Below are 27,461 nucleotides of genomic sequence, written 5' to 3' on the forward strand. Positions count from 1 at the left end.
CCCCAGCAAAATCCACTTTTCGGGGAAAAGCCTCTGGAAAGACGCGACGTCATGCAGTTCAAAATGGCCTCTGTGTGCTCCTGCGGTGGAGCCAGCTAAGGGATCAAATCCGCTTCGGTGTCTCCGCGAACGATGGCTTCCTCCCGCCTCGGTTCTCCGTCTGACTGCCGTGCGAGGCGGCCGTCCCAGCGCGTGCGTGAACAAGCGGCGGCGAGCGGCGCGTGTGTGCAGCGCTGGCTCGTAAGATGAGATCCCGTTCCGCTCGCGACGGAAGAGAGCAGCAGCAGCAGCAGCAGCAGCAGCGGAGCCTCGGGGTCAGCGGGCTTTCATTCGCCGCTCTGCGGTGAGGGAGATGGAAGTAGGAGGACAATGGCGAGCCACACCTCTCCTTCCCCCGTCGACGTCGCCAGCGCCAAGCGAGAGCCCCCTCCTCTGGAGAGCCGCCGCCTGTTGAACGACGCCGGCCGGCGGTCCCCCTCCACCGCCGCCACCGCCGCCACTGCTGAGACGTGCGGTCATCCCGGTGAGAGTGGGCCAGGGGGTGATCACGGGGCTTTTTTTAATGGGCAGAACCCGGTCTCATTGGACGCTGATGCGGACTCCAGCTTGGGGGTCACACCGGAGAGTGAAGAAGGTAGTAGGGTCAGCCCTTGTTTAGTGGGCAGCAGCCCTGGTGGTGAGGAAGCCTGTGGGGTGGTGAATGGATTCCCTGAGCCATCATCATCATCATCATCCTCATCATCATCATCCTCCTCACCCATTGTTGCAGCTGTGGAGGATGGTCGCTTGACCCCTGCCACAGCTGGGAACATGGACACAATGGCCCCTCCAGACCAAGGTCTGGGGACTTGTGAGGTGGGGGATGGTGGTGCGGAGGTCAGCGAGACCAGGGCCGAGTGTGTCCAGCTCCCTCCGGCTCCTGCGTCCGGCTGTAGGCGTCAGCTGAGCTGCTCAGGCCCGGACTCTTCAGCTCGCTCAGAGCTGCCCAAGAAAGTGCCCAACGGAAATGTGGGCCCTGCCGCGCTCCACAAGCGCAAAACCTGCGCCGACCTGGAGGACGACCGGACGGGCCCGCCTGAAGGCTTTCTGCACCGGAACGCCGCCCTGGAGAAAGGGGTGAGGGTTGGCAACTGTGGCTTCCTGGTGGTGAACACCCGGTCGTTATGGGACGCACCCGTTCCGCACTCGGGGCCACGCGACAACGCCCGTTCCTCACCCGGCTCTTGCGAGAGTCCCGGTCAGGAGAGCGGTCACGCCAGCCTGGAGGCGTCCGATTCCAGCCAGCCGCGTGGGGCGACCACCTGTGACCCCGACCCCGGACTGGATACCCTCTCGGAGCTCAGCGGGAAGCTGTCCATGTCCCCCTTGGCCGAAAACGCCCCGGAGGACTTTGCGGATGCGGGATTCTCGGCTAGGCCGCAGTCCCTTAGGACTAACCCTGGGTGCACGGTGTCTCTCAGCTGTGACGCCACCCCGCTCAGCCCCGAGGATGACGCCGGGTTCTTCGGGGATGAGGGCGGCGTGGACGGGTGTCTGAGCTCTGGGAACACCTATGAGGTGACCCGTCGCCAGAGCGCCCCTGACACGATGCCCGAGGGCATTTGTGGCGATCCCGACTCCTCCTCTGACCAGAAGGTGACCAAGAGGCATGGAATTGCCGAGTTCCTGACCAGGTAGGCCTGCACTACACTGTACACGGTACTGATTGTGATGGGGTTAGATATGCAAAGCATTATCTAGGGATCTAGGGAAGGGAGGGGGAGGGGTGTCACTTGTAGGAACCCTTTTTTGGTGCTATACAGAACCAGCATAGAACCATGTAGGGTTTACTTACATGACCTTTTGATCATTTTCCGTTCTTCTCTGTTTTAACTGGATGCCTTCAGAAATCAGGCCGGACTGGAACGCTCCTCGGCTGCGTCCGGAACGAGAGCCAACTGCCTCGATGCCTTGATGCCTAATGCAGTCTCTTAAGTCGTGACCTTAAAAGGCACCTACGACTGAATTGTGTTTGAGACGCACTTCAAAGACAGCAGTACGTCATGGCGTTGCCAGGATACTGACAACTACTGTCAGCTGGTGGCGTAGCTTAATTAACACCTTTTAGATGTTAACAGCTACAATTAGCCTGCTACGCTAACAGATTCTCGCCAAGAACAAAATATTGAGGGAAAATAATCAAAAATAACTTTAAATTAAATTTAATTAAATAAATAAAAGTACCCGATTTACCAGATAATGGAAAAGCAGGAAAGCGGAGTGGCGTAGAGTGGAGTAGTGTAGGTACCATGCACCAAGCACCAACTAACCAGAAATGTTTTATTGAATTTAAAAATAATAATAATTAATCTGTAATCTGTTTATTAATGTCATATTTTCTCTCCAGTAACCACCTCTAGACCCAAAGTGAGGACAAGTGTAGACAAAACAGTATCCACTGGTGATTGGTGATCAATGACCCTGCAATTTAGTCCACTGATGGGCTTTTGATCAGCCTCCAGGAAGCTATAGGGGGGGAGGGGGGGGGATCGCTGGTTAGCATCATCAGCCTGGGCGAGAGAGCACAATTGGCCTTGGGTAGATGGTGCTCTCTCTCTCCACATCACCCCAGCAGTGGCGCTGGCCACCACTGGCGTCTGCTGGCCGATGCCTCGGAGACAAGTATACAGCGCTTCCCTCCAGGCGAGATGGTTGTGTGGTGGCATAGCATCGGCGGCAGTTCGTAAAAAAAGAGCCGCTGGCTGGCCCGTTGGGGGTGCTTGTTGGTCTTCGGCAGCATACGAGAATTTGTGCGGACTGAGTAATTGGGGGTCCAAATTGGGGAGAAAATGGGCAAAAACAGCCTGTTTAGTCAGTCGAGCAGATAAAACGCAGAACCCTCTGGGACCAGAGTTCCCCCCACCTCTGACCTAGTCTGAGGCTAGCAGCTTTGGGCATGGGGTCGCAGTGCTGGAGTAGGAACAGTAAAGTAGGGGTTTCTGTTCAGAAAGAGCCACAGTGAAGTATTTGGTAATCTCTGCTGCTGAATCAGGAACCAGGAACAGATCGCTGTGTTCCTGCTTCTCTAGTGAAGGTTTTTTGCTAACGTTGAGAAATTACCTGAAAATATGCAATAACAGGCCTAGCTGCAGCAGAATGTTCCCAAACATCAGACATCCCAAAAAAACGAGGTGTTGCGAGGTGTCTTCCTCAACGCTGCACCCCATCCGCACCCGATCTCCAGCTGCGGAAAGCCAGGGCCTTCATTTTCTTAATGACTGTGGGTTGCTGTAAACGAAATGGTTCAGCAGTTAGAATGTAGCGTGTCGTTTAAGGTGGAATGGAAAATTTAAGGCCAACTTGAGCCTTGTGAAAGGAGGAAGTCGGTAACACTGAACTACTATGGAATGAAACCTTAAACACTGGTAAATGTGGTTAACTTAATAATATCGGTTCCTGTTCAAACCATGTTGACTATACTCCAAGCTAATAGGGAACTATCTACTACTGAAAATGGGGTTTGTTGACGTCCACCAACCTGAAGAACCCTTCAATCAGGACAGGGTTCTTTAAGGTTCTTATAGTGACTTTTGGTGTGTTAAATGGTTGCTATCTTACTACCCTGTTTTTCTGATGAGGGGGTCACAAACCAACCCATTTACATACCTCCGCCTATTCAGCCTACCACAGTTTAGCCCCGTCATTACACATACTGTCCTGTACTCAGGAGTGTTTCTCTGACGCCTCGTCTCTGGAAATGTTTCTGGACATTTGTAAAAGCAGATTTACCTCCCTGTGGTCCCCCGCAAGGGCACAAAAACGCTAGCTCGCCTTTCAAGACACCGTAAAGATGGTAGACATCCCAAATTACACACTACTCCCTTTTCCGTGTACCATGGAAGCCATGAAGGGACTGATTCTGAATCTAAATGAGGCATTGTAGATTTTTAATAGAACAGTTTCAAGAAGCAAATCTAGTGCTATCTACCTGTATACGCTGTAGTTCACTACATAGGGAGTAATGTTATATTTGAGATACAGCCGCAACCATGCATGCGTTGTGACGTCAGCGTTTTCATAAAAAATATATAATTTTATTGAGCAAAAATGGTGCTTTTGCGTGGACGGTAGGCCAAAACGGACGTTTTTTTTTTTCCTGAAAATATCCGGACACGTGTGAGCAGGGCCTAAATGCTTTTGGTATAAGACATAGTACAGAATTTATCTCATTTATCTCAGATCCTTAAAGTTGCAGTTACAAACAGCCCGTTTAATTCAATGGCACAAAGAGAGGTTGAAAATTGTTGTGTAAACATGAATTATGACCATTTTTGTAGCTTAAAAGCATTATAGAGGTTGTAAGTGGATCTCAAGGAATCTCATGTAGAAAAATGTAGTATATGTGCTTCTCAAACTTTGAAAAGGTTCTACGTTCTCACGTCTTACTTACCAGTTACTAAAGACCTACTAAAAAGCAGTAGTTTAACCATGCATGCTAATGTTGCTAACAATGAATGATGGCTAGTATGCAACAGTTCGTATGGTGTAAATTGAGTAATCCTGTTCTGTGACTGTTCACTTTCATTCTTTGTTAGCAACATTAGCATTTATCAGTTGAACCATTTCTGGTTCTTATGGTTCTTATGTGAATTTGTCACCGTCAGGGTTACAGGGTGTAACCTTGAGACCTTGGGAGTATCTAATGTCAGGGTGGTGTTGAATGTCTTGCATCTTTCCGCAGTATTAAAAAAGCAAGTTCTGATTCGGCTTGGTTGCATCAAGCCCTCCTTTTCAGATGAATAAAGAAGGATGTGACAGACCCTCTGGAACTGGACCTGGCCATGATTTCCTGAAATGCATAATGGGAAAAAGATTAGGATATGGGCTCTTTAATGTACTGCCTTTGGGCGGCCTGTTAAAACAAAATGTAAGGAATGAATAGACTTCTGGCACTGTGCCTACATGATCAGTCAATGAGCGCTAAAGCCTGTGCTGGTTGGGCGAGTTGCATCCGTCTGCCTGCCCGCCCTGCAGGCCTCTTATCTAGCTTATATTACCTGGAAGGCCTTGTGGCTAGTGCAGATAGCCTACGTGTTCAGTGCGGAGAGGAGATAGCAAGGGATTTGTTGCTGAAATTGATTGTTTCGTTCCACAGCTGTGCAGCCCACTCTGGGCTCATTCTCCAGCCTCTGGATTTTTGATTTAAGGCTCCTCTTCTGGGGTTTTGACAGGGTTACGATCCGGTTTCTGCAGCCTTTTCCACAGTCGCTGCCATAGACATGATGTTTTGCAGATTTCCAACACATAAGTTGTCTTAAATAAGCAGCAGAACTAATTGCACTCATCATGCCCATGCACGGGCTGTGGTAGAAATTCCCACCCTATTCCAAGTTTTTCTGTTGTGGTGAAGTTGGCTGTGTGTTGTGACCGGGGAATGTAGATTTCCCCGTTTTTGAATGTCCTAGAGCTTGGTAAGCTTCTGTAGGAGACCGTAGTGTGCATAAAAGTCCCTGCGTTTTAAGGTTGAACTGGTTTTCGTTCACTTCCATCTGTCAGTGAAACACTCCCTGCAGATTAGATCAGTAGGTTAAAGCAGCCTTTTGTGTTTGCGAGGTCTGTCATAGAGGAAGCTCTGTGGTGTTGTGGCCATCCGGCACCGGCTCTGCCATGAAGCTCTCCAGGTTGACGGCAGCCATGTTTAACATCATACTCTTCTCATAGCCTGAGCTGCCGTTTAAACTTCCAGCAGCTGTTTTGTACCTATACCTGTATTTTGCAAAAATGCCTTGCCATCAGTTCACGGGTTCGTCCGGAATACTTACGTATACTTACGAATACGTATGAAAGAAAACCAGCAATAACGAGCCCCTCCCCCAAACGAGCCCAGAAACGGCTCTGGGTGCTGACTTGTGTATTCGGGACAAGTGTGAAAACTCCCAGTGTCTCATCCGACTGTTAAACTGTCTTCCAGAAGGCCTCCAGAAGGTTGGGTACAAACTTTAGTACATGTGCATTTTTACCTATAATATTAAAATTCCTGTACAAGCTAGACTAAACCTGAGACGACAACGTTGTCAAAAACCTGATAAAGCCAAATTTGATAATAATTTGATCTGTAAATCTGCAACATTCTCTACAAAAACATTACATTCCTTCTGTGGTTCAGTACGTGCTTCTCTGGCACTCCTTTAGTTGGAAAAAGGAATTTTAATGTCAGCTTTTATGAGCTGGCTGTTGTAGTGTCCTGCTGCGATAAGCTTTTTGTGTTGCTCAAGTCAGTGTGTGCTTTCTTACTTGTCTCAGTTTCCTCTTTTTTTTTCCCCCAGAATCTGGTTCTCCTGTCAGGGTTTTTGCCTCCCCGTTACGGGGGGTTGCTTTCTGTGCCCTCAGTGCTGGCCAGTGCAGCGGGTTTGCTAATGAGCTGAACCAATAGCTGAAGGAGTATTGATTAACGGATGAATAACATATTCATAGATGTAATTCAATTAAAACCGCAGCTGCCGATGCTGTTCTGTGTTTTTAATAAAGTGTCTCTGGATGAACAGATGCCTGGATGTACTGGAAGTAACGTTTAGCTGTTTTATTCATGAGCAGAAGGCAGCTGCTGCGCTGACTGCTGGATTGATATTCTGGATGTTAGCCATCATTTGTCACCAGCAGCAAGCTGATGGTTTGCCCGACCGCTAATTGTTTGGAGCGAGCCGATGGCACCTCTAAAACCTTCTTGACCCGTTGGGTTTCAAGTTCACTGAAAACCCAGTGTAAGCAAGTTATGAAACTGGACTAGAGGCTTTGCAGAGGGTTTGTCTGACAGCACACTTTTTCAGAAGTATCTGTTCCTCATTCTGTTTTTCTCCTTGATCCCTTTAGAAGTCTGTTTTCTTGGAAGACCAAAGAGTACAAGGCTACAGCCGCCCAGAGCGCTCCAGGCTGGAGACTGTTTGGGAAAAACTCCCCGAAGGACGACCCTCCCAAGGACTCAAGTACTGTTCAGCAGGTTAGAATTCTCTCTCAGTTATTCCAGAACCATTTTGTAGGATGGAGCTCTCTGAGAAACCCCAGACTCTCTGTCCAGCAGCTTGGATTCTTCCTAAAATTCCAGAAATGTTCAGAGGGTTACAATCATCTGACTCCATATGAACCTTATGACTGATTAGAAGCCTGTCAGTGACTCCAAGAACATAGAGCTGCTCGGAACCCCTTTTTTGAAGACTTCAGGAAACACCCAGCAGGTTACAGTTTTGACTTCAGAACCATATAACGGGTTCAAACCAAACAAGCAAGGTAGAACCCTTCTGAATGTACTGTAATTAAACAGCAGGTTAGAATTCCCACAATGACTCCAGACACGTACAGTACCTTAGAGCCCTCTCAGAAACATACCTTAAGTTTATACCCTCTTAAGAGACCCCTTTAAGAAACGATTGCAGAACTGTATAGCAGATTAGAGCCCCCTCAGTGACTTTAGAACTTTAGAACCCTCTTAAAACTGCAGAAACATACAGCAGGTTGAACTTTTCTCAAATGACTCCAGAACCATGCAGAACCATATAACAGCTTTGAACCCCCTTAAAAACTGCAGAAACATACCCAGGTTAGAATCTTCACAAATTACTCTAGAACCATTTAGCTAGTTAGAAGTTAGAACCACTTCAAATGTATCAGAACTAAACAGCAGGTTAGAACTTTACTGAGTATTCAGGAACCATACAGTAGCTTAGAGCTCTCTCAAAGACTCTAGGAACACACCAGATTAGACTCTTCTTGGATGATTTCAGTACTTTAGAACAGTCCAGCAGCTTAGAACCCTCTTAAAAACCAATGAAACAAACAGCAAGTTAGACTCTTCTCAAATGATTCTAGAACCATATAGCAGATTAGAACCTTCTCTGTGAATTTAGACCTGTCCAGCAGCTTTGAACCCTCTTAAAAACCACTGAAACATACAGCAGATTAGAACCTTCTCAGTGACTTTAGACCTTTAGAACAGTCCAACAGATTAGAACCCTAACACAGCAGGTTAGACTCTTCTCAAATTATTCTAGAACCATATAGCATGTTAGAACCTTCTCAGTGACTTTAGAACTGTCCAACAGCTTAGAGCCCTCTTAAAAACCACTGAAACACAGCAGGTTAGATCTCTTCTCGAATAATTCCACAACTTTAGACCTGTCCAGCAGCCTAGAACCACTGAAACACACAACTTCTTAGTTGATTCTAGAACCATATAGCAGCTTGGAACCCCCTCAAAGACTGCAGAACATACTACAAGTTAGAACCCTTTCAAATATATCGGAGCTGAACAGCAGACGAGACTCCCCTCAGTGACCCCATACGCACACAGAACCCTCAGAACCAACTTTGGTTACATTGATTCATCAATGCATTTGTCATATGTTGGACGGTGGGTCACAGTCATTTTGTGTAGCAGCATGTTTACATATTGTTCAGCCCCAAATGAGAACTTTCCGATAGACCCTGAACCCTACCAAAGCCTTTACTACCATAAAGACGGGAGAAATTAAATAAATATCCAGCCTTCGCTTCCCTAGAGCACCTCAATATTCCTAGAGACAGCAGCAGCGGCAGCGGCAGCAGCAGTGCTTTCAGAGCTGATAGATCTACATGAGAGAGATGGGGAGAGGGATTGAAAACACTGGAAAGTGTGTGTCACTGGATGTGTCAGCTTAGAGACACAGGAGTATGGGATGTGCGGGGGCGGTGTGTGTGTGTGTGTGTGTGTGTGTGTGTGTGTGTGTGTGTGTGTGTGTGTGTGTGTGTGTGTCTAACCAGCTGTCTGCCTCCCCCTCCCCACTCCTCCTCTGACCCCCCCCTCCTCACCCAACCCTTCCACTGGAAGGCAGAGTTGACTGAGAGGCTGTTGTGGGCAGCTGTCTGCTTCTGCACCCTGGATTGCCACTCTGCTTCTGAGTCACCCCACGCAATCCACAGGTGTCCCTCTGTATTCCTGTGGGGGTACCAACACTCATGCACCCACACACACACAAAGCATTGATTACTGTGATTTCTTTGAACCGTTCCTTTTCTGGGGCAGAATGAGTGACAGTATATGTGTTTAATAGGAAAACAATAATTCCCTATTAATAAATGTCCCTTGGCTCGTTGAACCTTGACCAGATGCTTCTGGCAGCCATCAACAAGCGTCTGGCATACGTCTGGCTGGTTATTTGTCCACTCTTCTCAACTGAATTGGTAGAGTCCAAATAAATTTGTTGGGTTCCTGGCATGGACCAGGCTTTTGAGACCGATGCCCATATTTCCAGGAGGGTCAGGACTGATGTCAGGACTTCAGGACATAGTCATAAGTTGCACCTTGACCAGATGCTTCTGGCAGCCATTAACAAGCTTACAACAAGCTTACATCTGGTTGTTTTTTACCACTCTCTGCCAGAAGTAGGGGGCAGTGGTGGCTCAGCGGTTAGAGCGCTGGGCTATCGATAACAGGGTTGTGGGTTCGATTCCCGGGCTCAGCAAGCTGCCACTGTTGGGCCCTTGAGCAAGGCCCTTTACCCCCTAGATGATGCTTTGAGGCAGCAAACAGCCTCAGAGCATAATGCTCCCACCACCATGCTTAACAGCTGGCCCATGTGAGTTTCATGAGGCTTCTTTCTTGGACAACCATGGTGATGTAAAACCGGCTTGACTGTAGATAGTGACCCCGGTATTCCAGGAGCTTCCTCTTCATGCCTGTCTTGTGCCGTGGTGGTTCTTGGGTTGTTGTTGTTGACCATGCAACAAAACGAATTTACTCTCAGCTCTCCATCCTTCGTCTAGATCTGCTTGAACAGCTTGGACCTTCCCATTGTACTCTATGTTGGTCTGTCAAATGGGTACTGTCCAGCAAGCCCTTTTTGTGTGGGCACAGAGAAGCTGTAGTAGCTGTAGCCAATCATGATCACTGACCGATAGTTAAGAGGCCTCAGCAAGTTAAGCCATTTTAGAGCTTTCAGCACCAACGATGTATTAATCTATGTTGGTGTATGCATTCTTCGTTAGCCTGTGTTCATTTCAGACCCACCCCCAAGATTAAAGAAGTGATTGAAAGCTCAGTATTGCCGTGCCATTCACGTCCATGATGAGTGTGGGTGTAAACGCATGGCCACAACTGTATGCCAGTGTTTGTCCTCTCTAGTTTCATGTGTTCCCTGCGTACCAGATCCATTTCACCTCATAAATTAATTATTAAGCCCTTTGTGTGTCGAGGCAGCTGTGCTAGGGTGGAAAACACACTGGAGCCTGATCCAGCTCAAATGGGACTGTAAGACTAGAGACGTCACGCAGAATGGATCTTTTGGATAGATCTTGGTTGAAGAGTTGGACTGGGGCTATCGCTTTGCTAGTCAGTTGAGGTGTCCTGCACTAAGGGACACACCTGATCCACCTAGTCAGCTAATTAGCATCCTCAGTTGAAGGTAGTGTGTCAGAGCTGGGCAAATGTTGAAGGATGTACTGGTAGTAGTTGTACGGCAGTACCACCAGCATTGTGAACCAGTTGCTATATGGAACTAACGACCCTGTTGCTGCGCTAGCCGCTAAACTAATTAGCGTTCTCATCAGGAGAGCTCATTAGCTTGGACTGTATTGGCGAATAAGGTTCGAAGAAGATGGGTTTTTATGAGGCTGTCAGGCTGTGAAAGATGATGGGCATTGAACAGCCCTGCTGTTGTTTACCATCAGGAACCGCTATATGTCTGGAACCCACGCCTCAATCTGCGGTTGCCATGGCAGCAAGTCTCGCCTCGATCCGGTCCAAGCTTGGCTCAAGTGTTTATACTGGGGAAAACATGCTGGATGTTGAATTGTGTTATTACCATGGCCAGATCCCAAGAGCTCCCTGAGGCCTTCAGAAAGAAGGAACGAAGATCTCAGAACTCTGAGAAATCAGCCGTCCCACTGTCCACAACTGCCAACATGGCCAGGTCAGGTTCAGTCCAACAGTGGACCACAAAATGCGAAAGGATGTCTCCAACGGTCCTAGAATGTCATCACAGGAGCTACAGGTGGCGTTTGCCACAGCTGATGTCAGAAGGGTGTGCCAGGAGAAAATTGAGGTCAGTGATCATAATTGACCACAGCTGGTAGCTTGTCCATGCCAACATGAAAACGGTTTACTGGACAGCACCCATTTGATGGACCGACACGGAGGACAATGGGGAAAGTCCATGCAGCTTAATCGCAGATCTGAGAAGGATGAGTCTTCCCAGGCCTAGAAGTTAGGAATCTTCTGGAATCTGGAATCTTCTCTGACGTAAACTGAAGTCAGTTCGTCTCCAGTGGAGCTGAGCTCAGAATTGGCTCAAATGAGCGCTAATTCTGTTGAGTGTCGGCAGCTGGAATGCACAGTGATAAACAGCCCTAGACTGTTCTGTTCTTGTCGTACCCAGAGGTGGGACAAATACCCATAAATCCCAGCTCTATTTCTGCTGATCGCATTAAGGAGATAACACGGTGGTCTTCTGAAGAGCACTGGAGGGGTACGCTACGCCCTCTGTGTACCTCATGCACTACTGCTGATTCAGCTGCTTGCGTAGACTCCTCGTACAGCAGTACCTACTCTACGTTATACTCGTGTTCTTCTGGGCCCAGTAGACTCTTCAGTGTGTTGGGGGGGGGGGGGGGGGGGCAAGATGTGCGTAAGCCAGTTTCAGCTTTCTGTGTTTTCTCCAACTGCCACATCTGCGTTTCCCAGAGCATCACAGCTTCTCAGGTAAAGCGCTATTAGCATTTTGTGCAAAAGTAAAGGGACTTATTTACTAAACACTTATGGAAAATATAGTGTTACTGGTATAGAGTTTTTACTGTATTGAAAAACATTGGCTTGTTTTCTCATTTTTTAAAATTAATTTTTATTTTATTTACTTTTTTTTCCCCCTCTCAAAATAACGACTTTAATACCTCATTATTTTTACGTAGTATCATATTATTGAAATAACATTGCATTCAACATTTTCGTGAATGCACTATAATGTTTTAAACATTGTTCAGCAGGGCTGCACCTTACAATATTTTTTATATATATTTTTTGTGAATGTAAAAAATTAATAGTTCATTAATTACTAATTTATTGATTTTTCGAAATGGATTTTTTGTAGGTTTGTGTTTATAGCAGCCCTTTACCTGAAATGGAGCGTCAGTATTTTTACTTAAATACTACACCAAAAATTCTAATGTTTTTAACTTTAAATTATTATTATTATTATTATTTAATCACTGGGGTAATATGTAGTTAAGCTAACCACTAGCAAATTTATTTCTGCATCAATTTAGTGCAAAAAAACAAAAAGGATTTACAGGCTGTAGCCTTATATCCTTATGTATATCCAGCCTTATGTAGGCCTTATATCCCTAGTCCCAATCTCATAGTCCTAGTCCCATAGTGCAGGGCTGAGCGGTTCAGCGCACGGAGGCTAACCGCTACAATGGCTTTTTCACACGAACACAGTTTGGCATGAAGCTCTTACTAACACTTACTAGGCACGGTTAGCTAACCATACTTGGAGCCACGGAACCGTTCGGCGGGCAAGCTTAATAACATAGGGATCGGCTGACTGGCTCCACATTGGCACCACCTTAGTGACCTTATCTTGGCCTGTGAGGCTAAACTAGGCCACACATCTGTTCTAGCTATCTATTAGCATGCCGAAGTCGCTTCACACTCGTTAAACCATGCAGAGTTAGCCTCAAACAGGCTTGTTTAAGTGGATTCCAACATTACTGAATTATGATTTGCCAGATTGTCATTTGTTAAATAAGACGGACCTTCATAACGTAAAGAACTAAAGTGACGTGTTGAGGCACTTACTGCTGGAGCTCAACTCGCAAAGGATAAAGAATGAGCTGTGATGGGCTGACTGCAGTACAGAGGCCTTTAACTCCCCCCGAGCATGTGCCCACCATGTGATAACACACTGCATTGTGTCCTCCCCTCTCCCTGTGCATTTCTTTCTCTGCTGTCTCTCCATGTACCCCCCCCCCCCCTTCCTCACCGCACCCTTTTTCTTGGGCTGGTGTTGAGATGACCGGCAGCTGGATCAGCTGTTGCCTGGTTGCGGGAGAGGCAGCGTAGCGTAGTGATTTGATAACCCACGAATGAATGGGACCCAGTAGAGGTGATGTCTTGCAGACGTAAGGTGACGTGGCGAAAACGTGGTACTAAATTTCACGAGGGGACCTTGAGCTGTGAGCCGTTAGCAAGGGAACAGCGCGCCATTATAATAATAATATAATCTCCAGCCGATTGGCGTCTGACTACGGCGAGTGCGAACGACAGAAGCTAGAGCTAGAAGACCCGCCTAATAGGCCAGTCACGACCTTTACGGTATTGGCTTACCGTACAATATATAGACATGACCTTTTTTTTTTTTTTTGATGACCTCAATATCACCTGTTGTTTTTACTTACTGTGTTTACTTACTTAACCCCTTAAAAAGGGGTAATGCCTATGGACCGCTGACGATCCGAAAGTGTTATAACAAGCTAAAGAACAGTCCCACCAGTTTGTGCAGAAGTTCCGGAAGTCACAGAGTAATACACCTTAGTGTGTGATAGGCTTGGAGTGTTAAGGGGTTAAGGAGAGTTCATCAATGTAAATGAGAGTCAACAGTATATATGCGTCCACTTTGCTTAGCTGCGGTAGCTGCGGTAGCTGCGTTAGCCTCATAGCTCCGCTGCAAGCGTAAATAAACAGGCTTCAGACATTAAACATTACTTTTTTTTTTTTTACTTTGTGCAAATTCGATTTTTTGCTGGACGCCTTTTGAATATGGTAGCGGGCTCATGAAGATGGGCCTGCACTCTTACAATTAAAGGTGCTACAAAGGCTTCTTTTGAGAATTTACTCACATATCAATATTGCCCACTATGCTTACTTACTTCAGGAGAGTCCGTTAACGTAAATGAGCAGGCATGTCGACTTTGTTTAGGATATTTAAACTTAATTTCTGTTCCAGTGTCTGAATGTTTTTAATTTTTTAAGGTTTACTGCTCTTTAAAAGGGTGTAACTGCAGCATTATGCTGTAATATTATCATTATATCAGTGACACAATGGTATTAAAATTATTATTTGTTATCGCAATATTGTAAAAACAAAATTCGGGGCAGTGTAGCTTTAAAAATAAATAAATAAATAAAAATGTAATATTTTAAGTTAATAAGCATCTGGTTCCTGCAGCACTGCTCTGTGCTAGAACCAAATATAGGTGTTTTGTTTTTCTCTGTTCTGCTTTTCTTAAAATGGCAACCAAAGGGGACCGTGCACGATACTGTACATATTAACCAAGCACATACTGCATGTGCCATAGAAGAACCACATTTGGTTCCATTGAGAACCAGTTTTGGATAAGGTGTATAAGTGTGAAAAACCTTTCAAAGGCTATTCATCAGTTTAAAAGTTCATTCTCAAAGCTCCTGGGCTATCATGGTTTTCTTATTATTTGTTTTTTTTAAGGGAGTGTGGTACAAGGTGTTGGGGTCATTGGTGAGCTTAGCCCATACAAACACTCACGTCTGTTAGAAATGGACATTTAAATTAAAATTGAATGAAAAGTGACACAAATAAAATGAATTTATTACAAAAACTGTATTTTGTTTTGTTAATTAATTATAATAATAATTTAATAATGTGAATTTAGAATAGCTGATAATAGCTTGCCATGAAAATGAGAAGGTGTTCAATGCGGTTTTTGTTCTTTTGCGGTTACATCAGTAGAAATGCATGGAGCAGCACATTTGTTGCAATACTGGACTGAGTCTAAGGCCTGGCTGCTTCTTGGGAAGGACCGGCCATTTCAAGCGAAATGTGAAAGGAGTAGGTCAGCAGAATGCTGTCACGGTCGTCTCCTCCGATCGATTCCTCATTTTTTCACTTTTTGACGTAACGTGAATCTGTGTCTAAATTTCGTAATGAATTGGCCAATAAAACCACTGAGGGTTTTTCCCCCCTCCTGTAAATCTGGAGTTTTGGAGATACGGGGACAGTGTGCTAACATGGCTAATAACGAATAGAAACTATCAACAACTTACGAGTAGGATTTATTGGCGTAACTGCTGGCTGCGTGCTTGGTTCGGTGAAACCAAACGCATTTGAGGAAGTTTATTAGAAAGTCTTTTTTTTTTTATAGCACAGAGACGTGGGAAGTAGAGATTCTAAAGACACTGCCGCCCCCCAATTTTACAATTGTTTATCTGCAACTGCTGAAAATACTTTTACACATCCCTGACTAAGCCTGCAGGTCCCTTCCTCCCCGCCTCATAACTGTTCAGTAAAGGTCAGTGGCTGGTAAAGTCTTTCAGGTGTTTTCCGGTTAAATGAATTGTGCTGATTGTGCTGAAATGCCGAGCTAGAAATCAAAAGCTCCACTGTAATAATGGTTCCATTTTATCTGGGTTGATTTGGAAGGGAAGGCTGTTTAGAGAGTAGGTCGATGTGCTTCAGTCACATTTGCATGTATTCTTTCCTTGTTTGCATTTTTGTGTTTACAAGAACTCCGGCTGTGGTAACTCTCAAAGTAGGCTGTTCAGCTTATGAATCTTTTTTTTGAGTGTATTTTTATTTCCAAACACAAAATTCTTCCAGTCTTTTCAGAGGTTTAAATTTAAACCATAAAACTTTCAAGTTCTATAGCTTAAATAAGGAGTATAATTTACAGTTGAATCCACAAATGACCAATTCTCTATACTATTAACCTGCTAGGCAAATTGGATGTCACTTAAATCTGACTCCTAGGCCTTATATTGATGGCAGCTTGTCCAGTAATTGGCCATATTTCCTCTTAATCATTATTTTAACCATTTAGAAACAGACTGAGGCCCATTTTCTCAGGCGGTCCCGGCCCGCTGGTTTGGTGTCCACTGATACTTTATTGATACTGATCATTTATTGCCCAAACTTTTATCTGATACTTTTGAACTGATGGACAATATTTTTGACAGTAGGAGTTTCACCTGTGTCGAAGTTTTGATGCCTTTAAACAGCATAAACCAAAACCCCTCCTTCTGTCAGTAGGTGTGTCCCAACCTTTGACTGATACTTGCCTGATACTGATGCTTTATTGTCCAAACTTTTGACTAATACTTTACTTTTGAGCTGATGAACAATATTTCTGACAGTAGGAGTTTCACCTGTTCAGACTTTTGATTCCTTGAACAGCATAAACCAAGGCCCCTCCTTCTGTCAGTAGGTGTGTCCACACCTACTGGATGCTGATACCTGATTGCCCAAACTTTCGACTGATAGTTTCCTTTTGACTGATGGCCAGTGTTTCTGACTGCAGCAGCTCCACCTGTGTTCCTTTAAACAGCATAAACCAAAACCCCTCCTTCTATCAAGCAGGTGTGTCCAAACTTTTGACTGATGGTTTATGTAAGCGCTAGATTCGACGGTGTCTTCACACATGCCAGTCTCGTGGGTTTCCTCCTCCTTCCTCCTCCTCTTTCCTTCTCCGTCTGCTTCCTCCTCCCGTCTCTTCAGACGTTTGTAGACGTGGATCTTCTGGAGCCTCAAACCAGCTGTTCTGTTTGTGGGTTTCTCTTCTCTTCTCTTCTGTGATGTGTTGTGTGTTTTTTTTTTTTTTTGTTTTTTTTTTGTCTTACAGGAGTGCGAGGCAGGGGTGGAGCCAGGGACCGAACCACACCCCCGGCCGCAGCCAATGAGACGGAAGAATCTGGAGTTTGAGCCTTTGTCCACCACCGCGCTCATTCTGGAGGACAGACCTGCGTAAGTGTGTTGCAGGCCTGAACTACATCCCCCATGATTCATTGCTTCCACACAGTAGTGCTACACGCCAGCATGGTGCCACATAGCCAAATATTTATACACACGCTCGCTGTGTGTTGCTGGCGAGGCCTAAAAGACCAAATGGCCTACTGAGCACACATGTAGAGCTAAAAAAAGAAAATGTAGCCAGTGCAGGTTTGTAGTTTTGGGTTGATGTGTTTTGTTTATTTAAGCTAATTTGTGAGTTCTGTGGTGAAGTACCTGGTTAAGCACTGATCCACAGCTGCTGTACGTAGTTTGCTATTAACCCAGTTTCCCATTGTGCCTCAGGATGTAATGTAATACTGGAGTCTGATTGGTTTATTCGCTCACTCTCACACAGACACACTGTCTCTCACTCTGAACTAGCTTGGCTTCCACCCACATGAAAGAATGTGCTCCTGGTGTCCACATAACTGCAGAATCCGCCATTAAAAACACTTGTGTGTGTGTGTGTGTGTGTGTGTGTGTCCAAAGCCTACTACTATGGCATATAGTGTTCAAAATATGTTACTGATCTCCTAAAGGCATTTTGAGCAAGATTAGGGTAAAGCTATAAGCCACGAGCGCTGAGATTTAATCACGAGGAAGGGAGGTTTCGGCCCAACGTCCTTCCCTGTGCGGCAGGACGGCCCAAGAATGTCACAGAACTAGAAGCTCCGACCTTATGCAGTGAAGACTGGAGGGACAATCAAAAGGATGCTCACAAGCTGTGTGAACTTGCCAAAGTACGGACCATGCAGGGTGCCCAAACCTTTGAAACAGTTTTGAAGGGGGGGGGGGGGATAAAATTAAATTAGTTATTTTGTTACAAATATTTAAAATTTTTAATATTCACGGTAACCAATCGTTTCAGCAGGGGAGCCCAAACTTCTGCATGCCCATAAATCCATAAGGGCCTTTTATTACAATGGGACAATAAGCTGTTTGTTTTATAGTTAATAGGAGGTTTGGAAACAAGCCAACATTGCAGGATCGTGGTCAGAATTCCTTCTTTTGCTGATATGTCATGTCAGTGTCTGAATATATCTATCTATCTATCTATCTATTTATTTATTTATTTATTTCTGTTTCTGTCAGGAATTTGCCAGCGAAGTCGGAGGAAGAAGCTCAGAGACACAGACAGGAGTACAATGAGATGGTGGCAGGAGCCAAGAGGCGAGGTGAGCACCAAACAACAAGCTTCAAGCAGTACCGTCCGGTGCCTTTGTTAAGTCGAGCAGGAAGTGTGCTTTGGAGGGCCGTAACCAAAAAAGGGCCAATTCCAAACCCCCCAAACTGTTACATCACAGTTTAGATTTATTTATTTATTTTTGAAATGGACATAAACCCAGTCCCTATTTCTGGGGTTACAAACGGTCAGTGTTCCAACACAGCGGTTCTCATAGTGTGTATCGGTAATATTACGCTGGCCAAGAGCTCAACTGGTTTATTAGCATAGGGTGTGTGTTTTCCCCTGGAGCACCAGCTTATCAACCACCCTGACCATCAAAGACCAGCTTAGACCATTTGAAACCAGCTTCCAGTAATAGCTGGTCCTAAGCTGAATTTCTCAGCAGGGTGGGAACTGCGGCGCCACTGTACGAGGCAAGGTCACAGTGACCCTTTGAATTTGCTGGAGTTTGAGAGCTGAGATTAGATACGGGTTGAGATGCAGTATGTGGCTTGTTTTGGACTTTGGGAGCGAGTTTACCCTTTACCCTTAAGACATCTGAGCACTAACGCTCATATCTGAAAGTTTTCACTGGACGACGGTCAGTCATATCAGTCAGTAAAGCACTGTTTAACTGAAACTGGTGTCAAACTTTCTGACCGGTTTAAATGATTAGTGCTGATCTCAGTCGTGCCTTCTTTACTTCAAGTCAGTGTCAAAAGATTTAATTCCAAGCCAATTTGGTTGATAGATTTACACTATATTAAAAGTGAAAAACTGCAAAAGTGAAGGAAAGATGTTTGTGATATGCTAATTAGCATTAGCCGTTGAGATGATCGTGCGTTGCATAATTAGAACCTTTTCTTTCTTTGCCAGAAATGAAGGAGGCCCAGCGTAAAAAGAGGCAGATGAAGGAGAGATACAGGCAGGAGGAGAACATTGCCCATGCCATGGTCATCTGGAACACTGAGGTCCTGCCCAACTGGGAAAGCATGTGAGTGTTCATGCAGCTGTATGACTTAACCCCTTCAAACCTGTGCTTTCTTTGCTCCATTGCACCATTGCAATTATGGTGTGTTGTCTCCCATATCCACTCCACAGAGCTAGGAACTCTGTGCTATATAGAAATACTACTTTTGTTGCCAAAAGTAATGCAAAAATAATAGGATATTTGGTCAATTTAAGGTGCTCCCTAGCCCTGAAACTGCCATTGAAAGTATATAGAATTGAGCAATAGACTAGGACTCCATAGCAGATGAACACAGATGAACCTTGCTGCCTAATGCTGGGTGTGGGCTAGAGGAGTATAACCACCCCGCCGCATTGATCTGTGGAGCAGTGAAACTGTGTTCTCTGGAATGATGGAGTTAGGGATGCCTGAGGTGGGTTGGTGATCAGTCAACATCCTGACCTTACTTACAGTCCCAGAGTGCAATCAGATCCTCACAGCAGTGCCCCGAAACCTAGCAGAAAGCGTTGCCTGGACATTAGAGACTGATAAAGTGATCAGAATGTCATTGATTGATTTTAGTTGGTTGGATTTTAAAATTCTGCCTGGACCCCATGTGCAGGAAGAACACCCGGCGGGTTCGTGAACTGTGGTGGCAGGGCCTCCCTCCCAGTGTCCGTGGAAAAGTCTGGAGCCTGGCCATTGGCAACGAGCTCAACATCACCCCCGGTAACTATGGCAGCACAGGCAGTTTTGGATGACCTCTTGACCGCTATGCACAGACATTTTCTCAATAGCCTCAGCTGTGGAATTGAAGTATCGTTGTACTGACCTGGGAGTACTGGCATTCACAGAGACGTCTAGTGCGTGTGCATGGGTGTGATTGTGTGTTTACATTTTCAGAACTGTATGAGATCTTCCTGTCCAGAGCCAAAGAGAAGTGGCGGAGTTTTAACGAGACGAGCTCGGTCAGTGAGAATGAAGGTATGTGTATTAATATAGTCATATTTTTTTTATGGTCACTTTATTAAAATGTATGTTAGGCATGTGGCTATAAATAGAGTTGCTTGTGGTTCGCTGCGTTAACTTGGGGCCTGGGGGCTTCGCTTGTGTTTAGCACATTGCTTGACTGTGACTTCATGTTTACAGCAGTACCTCACTGTTAGCACATTCATTTGTGGTTAGCACATTAGCTGGTGATTAGGGACTTGCTGGCTCGTGGTTAGCATGCTACTCCAAGTTTCGCACATTAGCTTGTGGTTGGCCCCTAAAAAAAGCATTTCAGTATATGAGTATATTTGTGTGTTGTTGGACATTAGCATTCTAGCATTGTAGCGCTGTAGCATCGTCTGTTTTTAGATCCTACAAGCCTCCGCAGTTCTATACTATATGCTTACAGTGCACTCATTTTTTTATGCATCTCTGTATCTTTTCTTAATTAAGATTGTGGCGCGTCACTGGCAGACAGGGAGTCCAGTTTAGACCTGATCAAGCTGGACATCTTCAGGACCTTCCCCTCCCTCTACATATTCCAGAAGGTGAGCTGAGAATTTGGACCATTAATAGCTGAATACGGACCTTTAGCTGAATTCCCATATGGTGCGGAGGTGTATGCACATTCTCCTATTTTGGTCCTGCCAATTAACCCCCTAGCACTAACAATGCTCCCAACACTACGAGGGTAACCGCTGCCGCCGTTCGAACTACCACCGATGCAGGATCGCTAGATAGCCAGCACGCTGTGAGGAAAGCGTGGCTCCCCAGCAACCAATACAACCGCTAACAGATGCCTGTACTGGCCAACATCACACTAGGGGTGATGTGGGGAGGAAGTGTAATCAACCCACCCCTGAGAGAGCAAGGCCAGTTGTGCTCTCACAGTCCCCGGCTGCTGATGGCAAGCAACATGACCTGGCATTCTAACCAGTGGGCCAACTTGAGATTGGGGAAAGTCGGAGTCCAGTGTTTGTTAGCAATGTTAGCATAGCATCTCCCATTCTAAACTGCAGGTGCTCCACTGTTGGATCAATCGTGTTGGTTACATTTTTCACCAAGCTATTTCTTTAAGGGCTGACCTGCAGTTATTTCTGTTTATTGGATCATGTGACCAACTTGATTCATCCAAACATCTGTGATTGGTTAGGGTGCTCACAGTGCACACTAAATAATTGTGTGTGTGTCTTTGTGTCTACTGACTTCAGTCCATTTGTTTCACTGTATTATTGCCTAATACTGGACCCCTACACAGAAATAGTTGCTCTGTCAATGCTAGACTGCTGTTTGGCACAAATGCAAAGCATGTTAATATTTACAGCTGCTTATGCCGAGTTATTCTGTAACCATTTATTTCCTCTCTCGGAAGGGTGGACCCTACCATGACTTGCTGCACAGTGTTCTGGGGGCGTACACCTGTTACAGACCAGACGTAGGCTATGTGAGTATCTCTCCTGCTGTACTTCCAGGTGTAGTGAGGGTAGGTAGCTCGCCTGTAGCTAGCCTGCTTTTAGATGTTTGTCTTATGTGACGCGCTTCAAGTACAAGTATGAATTGGTACCGTCACCGTACATAAAGTTTGTGGACACCTTCTTTTTAATGGATGCATTCAGCTACTTTAAAGTTGCGCTCGATAATGAGACAGATAAAATAGAACCTCATAATACCAGGCGTGGGCCAGAGGGGTGTAAAGGACCCCTAGCATTGAGCTGTGGAGCAGTGGAAGAACTGTGCTTTCTGGAATGATGGATGGTGCTCCTACTATTGAAATTATTCATGTTTGCCAGAAGGACGCAGTTAGTACTGATCTTCTCTGTGAACTCCAGCCACTGTATGGATTAGTTCACCTCCACCAGCAGCTCACCTGGCTTACTTTAATGAAGGGTTGATCAGATAAACTGGGTATTTGGTGGAGATAAGACGTACTGGACTTCCTTGAAGAGAGATTTGGAAATGATGGTTAATGTCAAGGGTTCTTTAGCAAAGGCAGTTAACGTTTATGTATGTTCATGAGCATGAATGTCAAGGCAGGACTGTGGGTCAGTGATTTCCTCTAACTGTTCTTTTTCAGGTGCAGGGAATGTCCTTCATTGCTGCTGTCCTTATTTTGAACCTCGAGGAGGCGGACGCCTTTATTGCCTTTGCCAACCTCCTCAACAAACCCTGTCAAATGGCCTTCTTCAGGGTGGACCACGATCTGGTAAAGCACTCCCAGACATGCACGCATTCAGCCTCTTTTTTCTTTTTGGAAGCACACCATGCCCTGGTAAAACACTCACAGAAATAGCAGTGAAGCTGTTGTGCGAGTGTGTGGTCAGCATTTACTTTGACCATCTGTGACCCAGTTGTGTATGTGTGAAAGTGATGGGACGTTTGTTTAAGAAGTCTAGAGTAATCGCATTTTTACACACACTCCTCATGGACGTGGATATCCTGTCCAGGCATTATTGGGCTTTTGGTGATTTCCTTAAACTGTCCAAATTCTGGGACATAATGAGTTACATCATTCATCTATTATAGAAGAAATACATGCAGACACCCCCATTAACTAAGCTATAATTAGTTCAGATGGGCAGGAATAACCAAACAGCCCAAGAATTACCAAGGCACAGGTGACCCATGAACTGGAAGCTGCCAAAATACCAGGATCACTGTCTACAGTCAAGCCAGTTTTACATTACCATGGCCTGAGAAGCTGCCGTCCAAGAAAGCAGATGCAAAATTGACCCCTTTAAGCTCGACTACAGTATGCAGCTGACCAGTTGGACCACACCTTTTTTTTCTAACTGAGGCTGATGCAACATCACCGGACAACCAGCGCTCCTGGAGGAAAGCGCAGCATACCAGGCTCCAACGCACCATCCTTGGCTGCCGATAGCTAACAGCATGACCAGGATTCGAACCAGCGATACTTAGTCCACCCTTAGACCACACTTGGGGCCCTTCTGGAGGTTTTATGGTCAGATGAGACCAGAAGATGTTTGGCAGAGTAACGAAGAGGCATTCATACCTATGAACATTGTACCAACCCGTTAAGCATGGTGGTGGTAGCAACTTTGCATAACATGGATGGAATGGAAGTAAAGGAGTCTTCAGCATAACCTCAAGCCATCAGCTAAACAGTTGAAACCTGCGTTCCCATTCACACCTGGTATTTACATAATCGACAAAATGATTGCCAAAACACATAGCCGTCCACACCTGCCATTGTCTCATAATAGGATTTCTTACATGCTTTCTGGGGCATGGTGCACATTAAGGCCATCACTTTCCAGCTACTTTTGTTTTGACAACTAAATGGCTTTTAATATTTAAAATTTTAAATAGTTACATAGTTTGTTATTGTAGTGGTCTCCGCTCAGATCTTAGGGGGGGCGATGGGTGGTATTGTGGTTAATAATACATACTTTCTGACTGGGGCAGTGATGGCGGGGATGTATTGAGGCCCTTTGCTTTCAAACTTTGTTGTTGTAAAGTTGTTCTGCCCCAAAGAAAGAACCATTCGCAGAAATCATTAAAAGCCTAATATTACCATGATATTTATGTCCATATTGAGTTTATGGAAACATCCTGCTGCAACTGTACATAATTACACAATTATTAATAATTTTCTGGAATTGGAATGGAATTAGTTTCTATCCTTAGGCAGCAACGTTGTGCTTTTCACCCCCCCCAAATCAACAATGGCAAAAACATGGCATGTTGGGGATTTATTTACGTCATATTTTTTGTCTCTCATTTTCCGTGTCTTTCTTTCTAGATGCTGAAGTACTTTGCAGCGTTTGAGGTTTTCTTTGAGGAGAATCTGCCCAAATTATTCCAGCACTTCCAGAACAACAGTCTGACGCCAGACTTTTACCTCATAGACTGGTGAGTCCCAGACTGTGCTTCCACATTAGAGCGGAGGACTGGCTGCTCTTCTTAATTACACCGTCCTTGCAAGCCCCTCCTTGTAAGTGCCGTCCAAAGGATTAAACAGCAGGCACATGTAAAGGGAAAGACGGAGTTTAGCAGTGCCCCCTGGTGGTGAAATGATATTCCTGTGAAATGTAGTGCGGAGTCCTATTCTAGACAAGGGGTGTGGAGGGGTGGGTGTGTGTGTGGAAGGGTTGTCCGCAAACATTCGGACATGCAGTTTATTAATACAGAACTGTGTGTGTGTACACCCAGGATCTTCACGCTGTACAGTAAGTCGCTGCCATTGGACGTGGCCTGCCGCGTGTGGGACCTGTTTTGCCGGGACGGGGAAGAGGCGTTGTTCCGAACCGGGTTGGGAATCCTTCGCCTCTACCAGGACGTACTGCTGCAGATGGACTTCATACACACCGCGCAGTTCCTGTCCCGTCTCCCAGAAAACACTCCAGCACACTCGCTCTTCAACTGCATCGCCAACACACACATGCTCAGCAACAACAGGAGGTGGAACCAGGTGAGCACTGCATATTGTCTCCCAGCCAACACGCACACGTGGGCTAGGTGGGTTGCAGGTGGGCATGGGCTCTGAGTGGGTTTAGACATGTGGTGTTAATTAATGGTTAATTAAAGCCCACCTTAATCTCTTATGGGTCCCATCCCTCCTGGTCCTATCACTGACCATACAGACCCCACATGGACATGTTAGCTGGGCCAGAATCAGGCTTTGTCAAGCTTTATGTAGAGAATTGGAGGGACTACAGTCTATAATTATTCATTCCAAACCCCCAAACCATAATATTCATAATATTCATAATATTCATAAATATATATGACCACCCCTGGTTTGGAGGTTTGGAATGAATAATTACAGACAGTCCCTCCAATTCTCTGCATAATGGTCAGGTCCCCACAGGTCAAAGCTTGATCATAATATTCTGATATGACTGTAATAAATATATATATATATATTTTTTATTATTATTGTTTTATTTTTTTTATTTATTACAGTCATATCAGAATATTATGACCACCCCATATTATGACCATTATGACCACCCCTGATTCCTCTAATAAAATCTCTCTCTACCTCTGACACAGGTGTTCTCTGCTCTGATAAAAGATGGACCTAAAGAGACTGATAAAACAGCAAGTCCCGCGCTCAGAAGCTAACGGCTAACGGCTGCCTTGGGACTGCCTATGAAGTCACTTAGTTTTAATGATGGATTGTCCTGAGCGGAGATGGCCATTGCCTGCCTTCAGCCCTTCTTCATCTCCTCTACAGTATTAGGGAGGCAGACTACCAGTCGTCCTGTTTCAGCCGGACGACGAAGTGAGGATTTGCTGATCCGGACTGCTTGAATGAACTCAATGAAGCCGTTGGTCCATCTCACTTGGAAAGAACTCTCGTGGGCGCGCGTGGGGCGGTGCGTGAGAGTTGTGTGTGTGTGTGTGTGTGTGTGTGTGTGTGTGTGTGTCAGGTTATCATGTAACGTGCCAGCCTTTTCAATGTTGCTCTCAGTAATACACTCACACACTCGCGTAGACAAACACATTCCCACATGCACAAGCACATCAGCGCCGCCGCAGCTGTAGGGCTGCATGATTACAGTAGACTGTAACCGAGGTCGTTTTGACTGTTGTGATTGTTATTAATTGAGTGCAATACATAGCCACCGCCCACTCCCGTGATTCTTTTTAATTTTTTTGTTGCACTAAACCCGGCTGAACACTCCAACGCCAGCAGAGGTCAGTGACCTGTTGACACAGTCCACAAAAGCGACGGGGACAGATTGAGTGCTCGTTGGCTGCGCTGCAGTGTTTCTAACTACGATTGCTTGATTACAGTGCAGCAGCCGTTGTACTAAAAAAAAAAAGCAATACTTTCATTGTGGCCTTTGGCAGTAACCTAATTGCAGAGGCCATTATTTACAGCGAATGGTGCAGCCCTACGTGCAGTTGTGGGGGGAGGTTTGAATACACTCATCACGGACATGGACGTCACTGCAATATTGGACTTTTTCTGGGGCAGAATGAGCGTACAAGAATTCATGGAATCAACACAGGGTCAAAACTCAAGTATTTTTAAATATCCATGCACAATTAACATAAATACAGCGTACCTGATAATTGGTTTAATGTCCAAGCTTAGCAAGCTGTACCTTGACCAGATCATGGTTGAGTGTTTGACCGCTCTTCTTGGCAGAATTGGTAGAGCTCAGTTAAAGGTGTTTCCAGGCATGGACCCAAGTTTTAAGCACATTCCACGTATTTAAGGTCAGGACTTTGAGAGGGCCACTCCAAAAGCTTAATGTTGACCTGCTTTATCCATTCCACCGCCACCCTTTGATGGTTGGGGTCACTGTCTTTGTTGGTACATCCAATTGTGTCCAAGTTTCAACCATCCAGCTTGATTTTTTGAGGTTATGCTGAAGTATGGCAGAGTGGTAGTCCCAGAGCATGATGCTACCACCACCATGCTTACCAAGTTAGTACCGTGGTCTTGGGGAATACAGCCTCATCTTGATTCCTCCAAACATATTCTGGTCATTGTGGCCTAACAACTCAATTATTCCCCTCAACTGACCATGCTATTTACCCCCCAGAAGTTTTTGCTTTGTGCATGTGGTCAGCTGCAAGCATTAGCCGAGCTCGAAGGTATTAATTTAGACGTTTTGTGGCTGCTTTTTTAAATGGGAGCTTCTCGGTTCATGGTGATGAAATATTTGCTTGACTACAGAAAGTGACGCTGGTGTTCCAGCTGCTTCCAGTTCATGGCAGGGCTAGATTGGGTGGCTGTGCCTCCTATGTACAATGGTTTAAGAACTGATGATCTCTGTATCTGCAGTTTCTTCAGAAATGTCTCCAAGAGACATTTCTGACTTGTGGAAATCTACAAACTTCCATCTCAGATCTCCACTGAGCTCCCTGGACTTTCCCATTGTACTATGTGTTGGTCACTACAGTGAGTGCTGTCAAATAAACCCTGGAACAGATAAGCTGCCAGCTGTAGTCCATCATGATCACTAACAGGAGGTGAAGAGGCATTCTGACTTTCTGGAACTTTAAGTACCATTAAATGAATCATCTAAATGGGTGGATGTATAATTTTGGCCATGTGTTGATTTTAGAAAAACCCCAAAAATAAAACTGCATCCAACCATTCAAACCAATTCTTGTACTTTTGTTTTTGTTTTTTTCACCTAATAAAGTCCAATATTGCGGACACTCCCTCGTGTCCATGATGAGCGTATGTAAACGTCCGGCCACAACCGCAATTGGAATTCCCATGTATCCACCAGCAGTCTATTACCAACAAATCTATTAAAAACTAGTGCCAAGCCTTGTAGTATTCAGACACACACAAACACATGCACACACATGTACACATAATGTTGAAGCCTACCGTAGCTTTTTATCACCAGCTCATACCAAATATGTCCATGCGTATGGTCACCAACTGCCTTGTGTCCAAACAGCTCAGAAGTGATGCTAGATCCTATGAGGGAAGGGGAGTCAGCAAGTTAGCTTGGGCTTCGTTTAAAGGGCATTGTTCTTAAGGCTGCATAAGCACTTTATGACAGCCGACGCCGGTTGGAATCGGCCTGTTTATAAATATGCATGAAAAGCTTATGTAGGTGTCGGGCAGCCTTGTGGACACTGCCCTTCGTTGAAGTGTTGTGAATAGCACGGTGTCGCA

At 45.4% G+C, this 27,461-nt stretch overlaps 1 protein-coding gene across 1 annotated transcript; it reads left to right on the forward strand.

Moving 5' to 3' along the window:
- Positions 1-75: 75 nt before the first annotated feature.
- tbc1d12a (TBC1 domain family, member 12a) lies at positions 76-26,934 on the forward strand. Its single transcript, XM_072689968.1, has 13 exons — positions 76-1,673; positions 6,850-6,976; positions 16,594-16,715; positions 17,835-17,917; positions 18,784-18,901; positions 19,479-19,585; positions 19,760-19,840; positions 20,300-20,394; positions 21,219-21,290; positions 21,921-22,049; positions 23,610-23,719; positions 24,020-24,278; positions 24,863-26,934. Exons 1-13 carry the CDS (start codon positions 370-372, stop codon positions 24,932-24,934), a joined length of 2,679 nt encoding a protein of 892 aa, XP_072546069.1. The 5' UTR covers positions 76-369; the 3' UTR covers positions 24,935-26,934.
- The last annotated feature ends 527 nt before the right edge of the window (positions 26,935-27,461 follow it).

The sequence above is a fragment of the Salminus brasiliensis genome, chromosome 10 (assembly GCF_030463535.1).
Source record: "Salminus brasiliensis chromosome 10, fSalBra1.hap2, whole genome shotgun sequence".
NCBI lineage: Eukaryota > Metazoa > Chordata > Actinopteri > Characiformes > Bryconidae > Salminus > Salminus brasiliensis.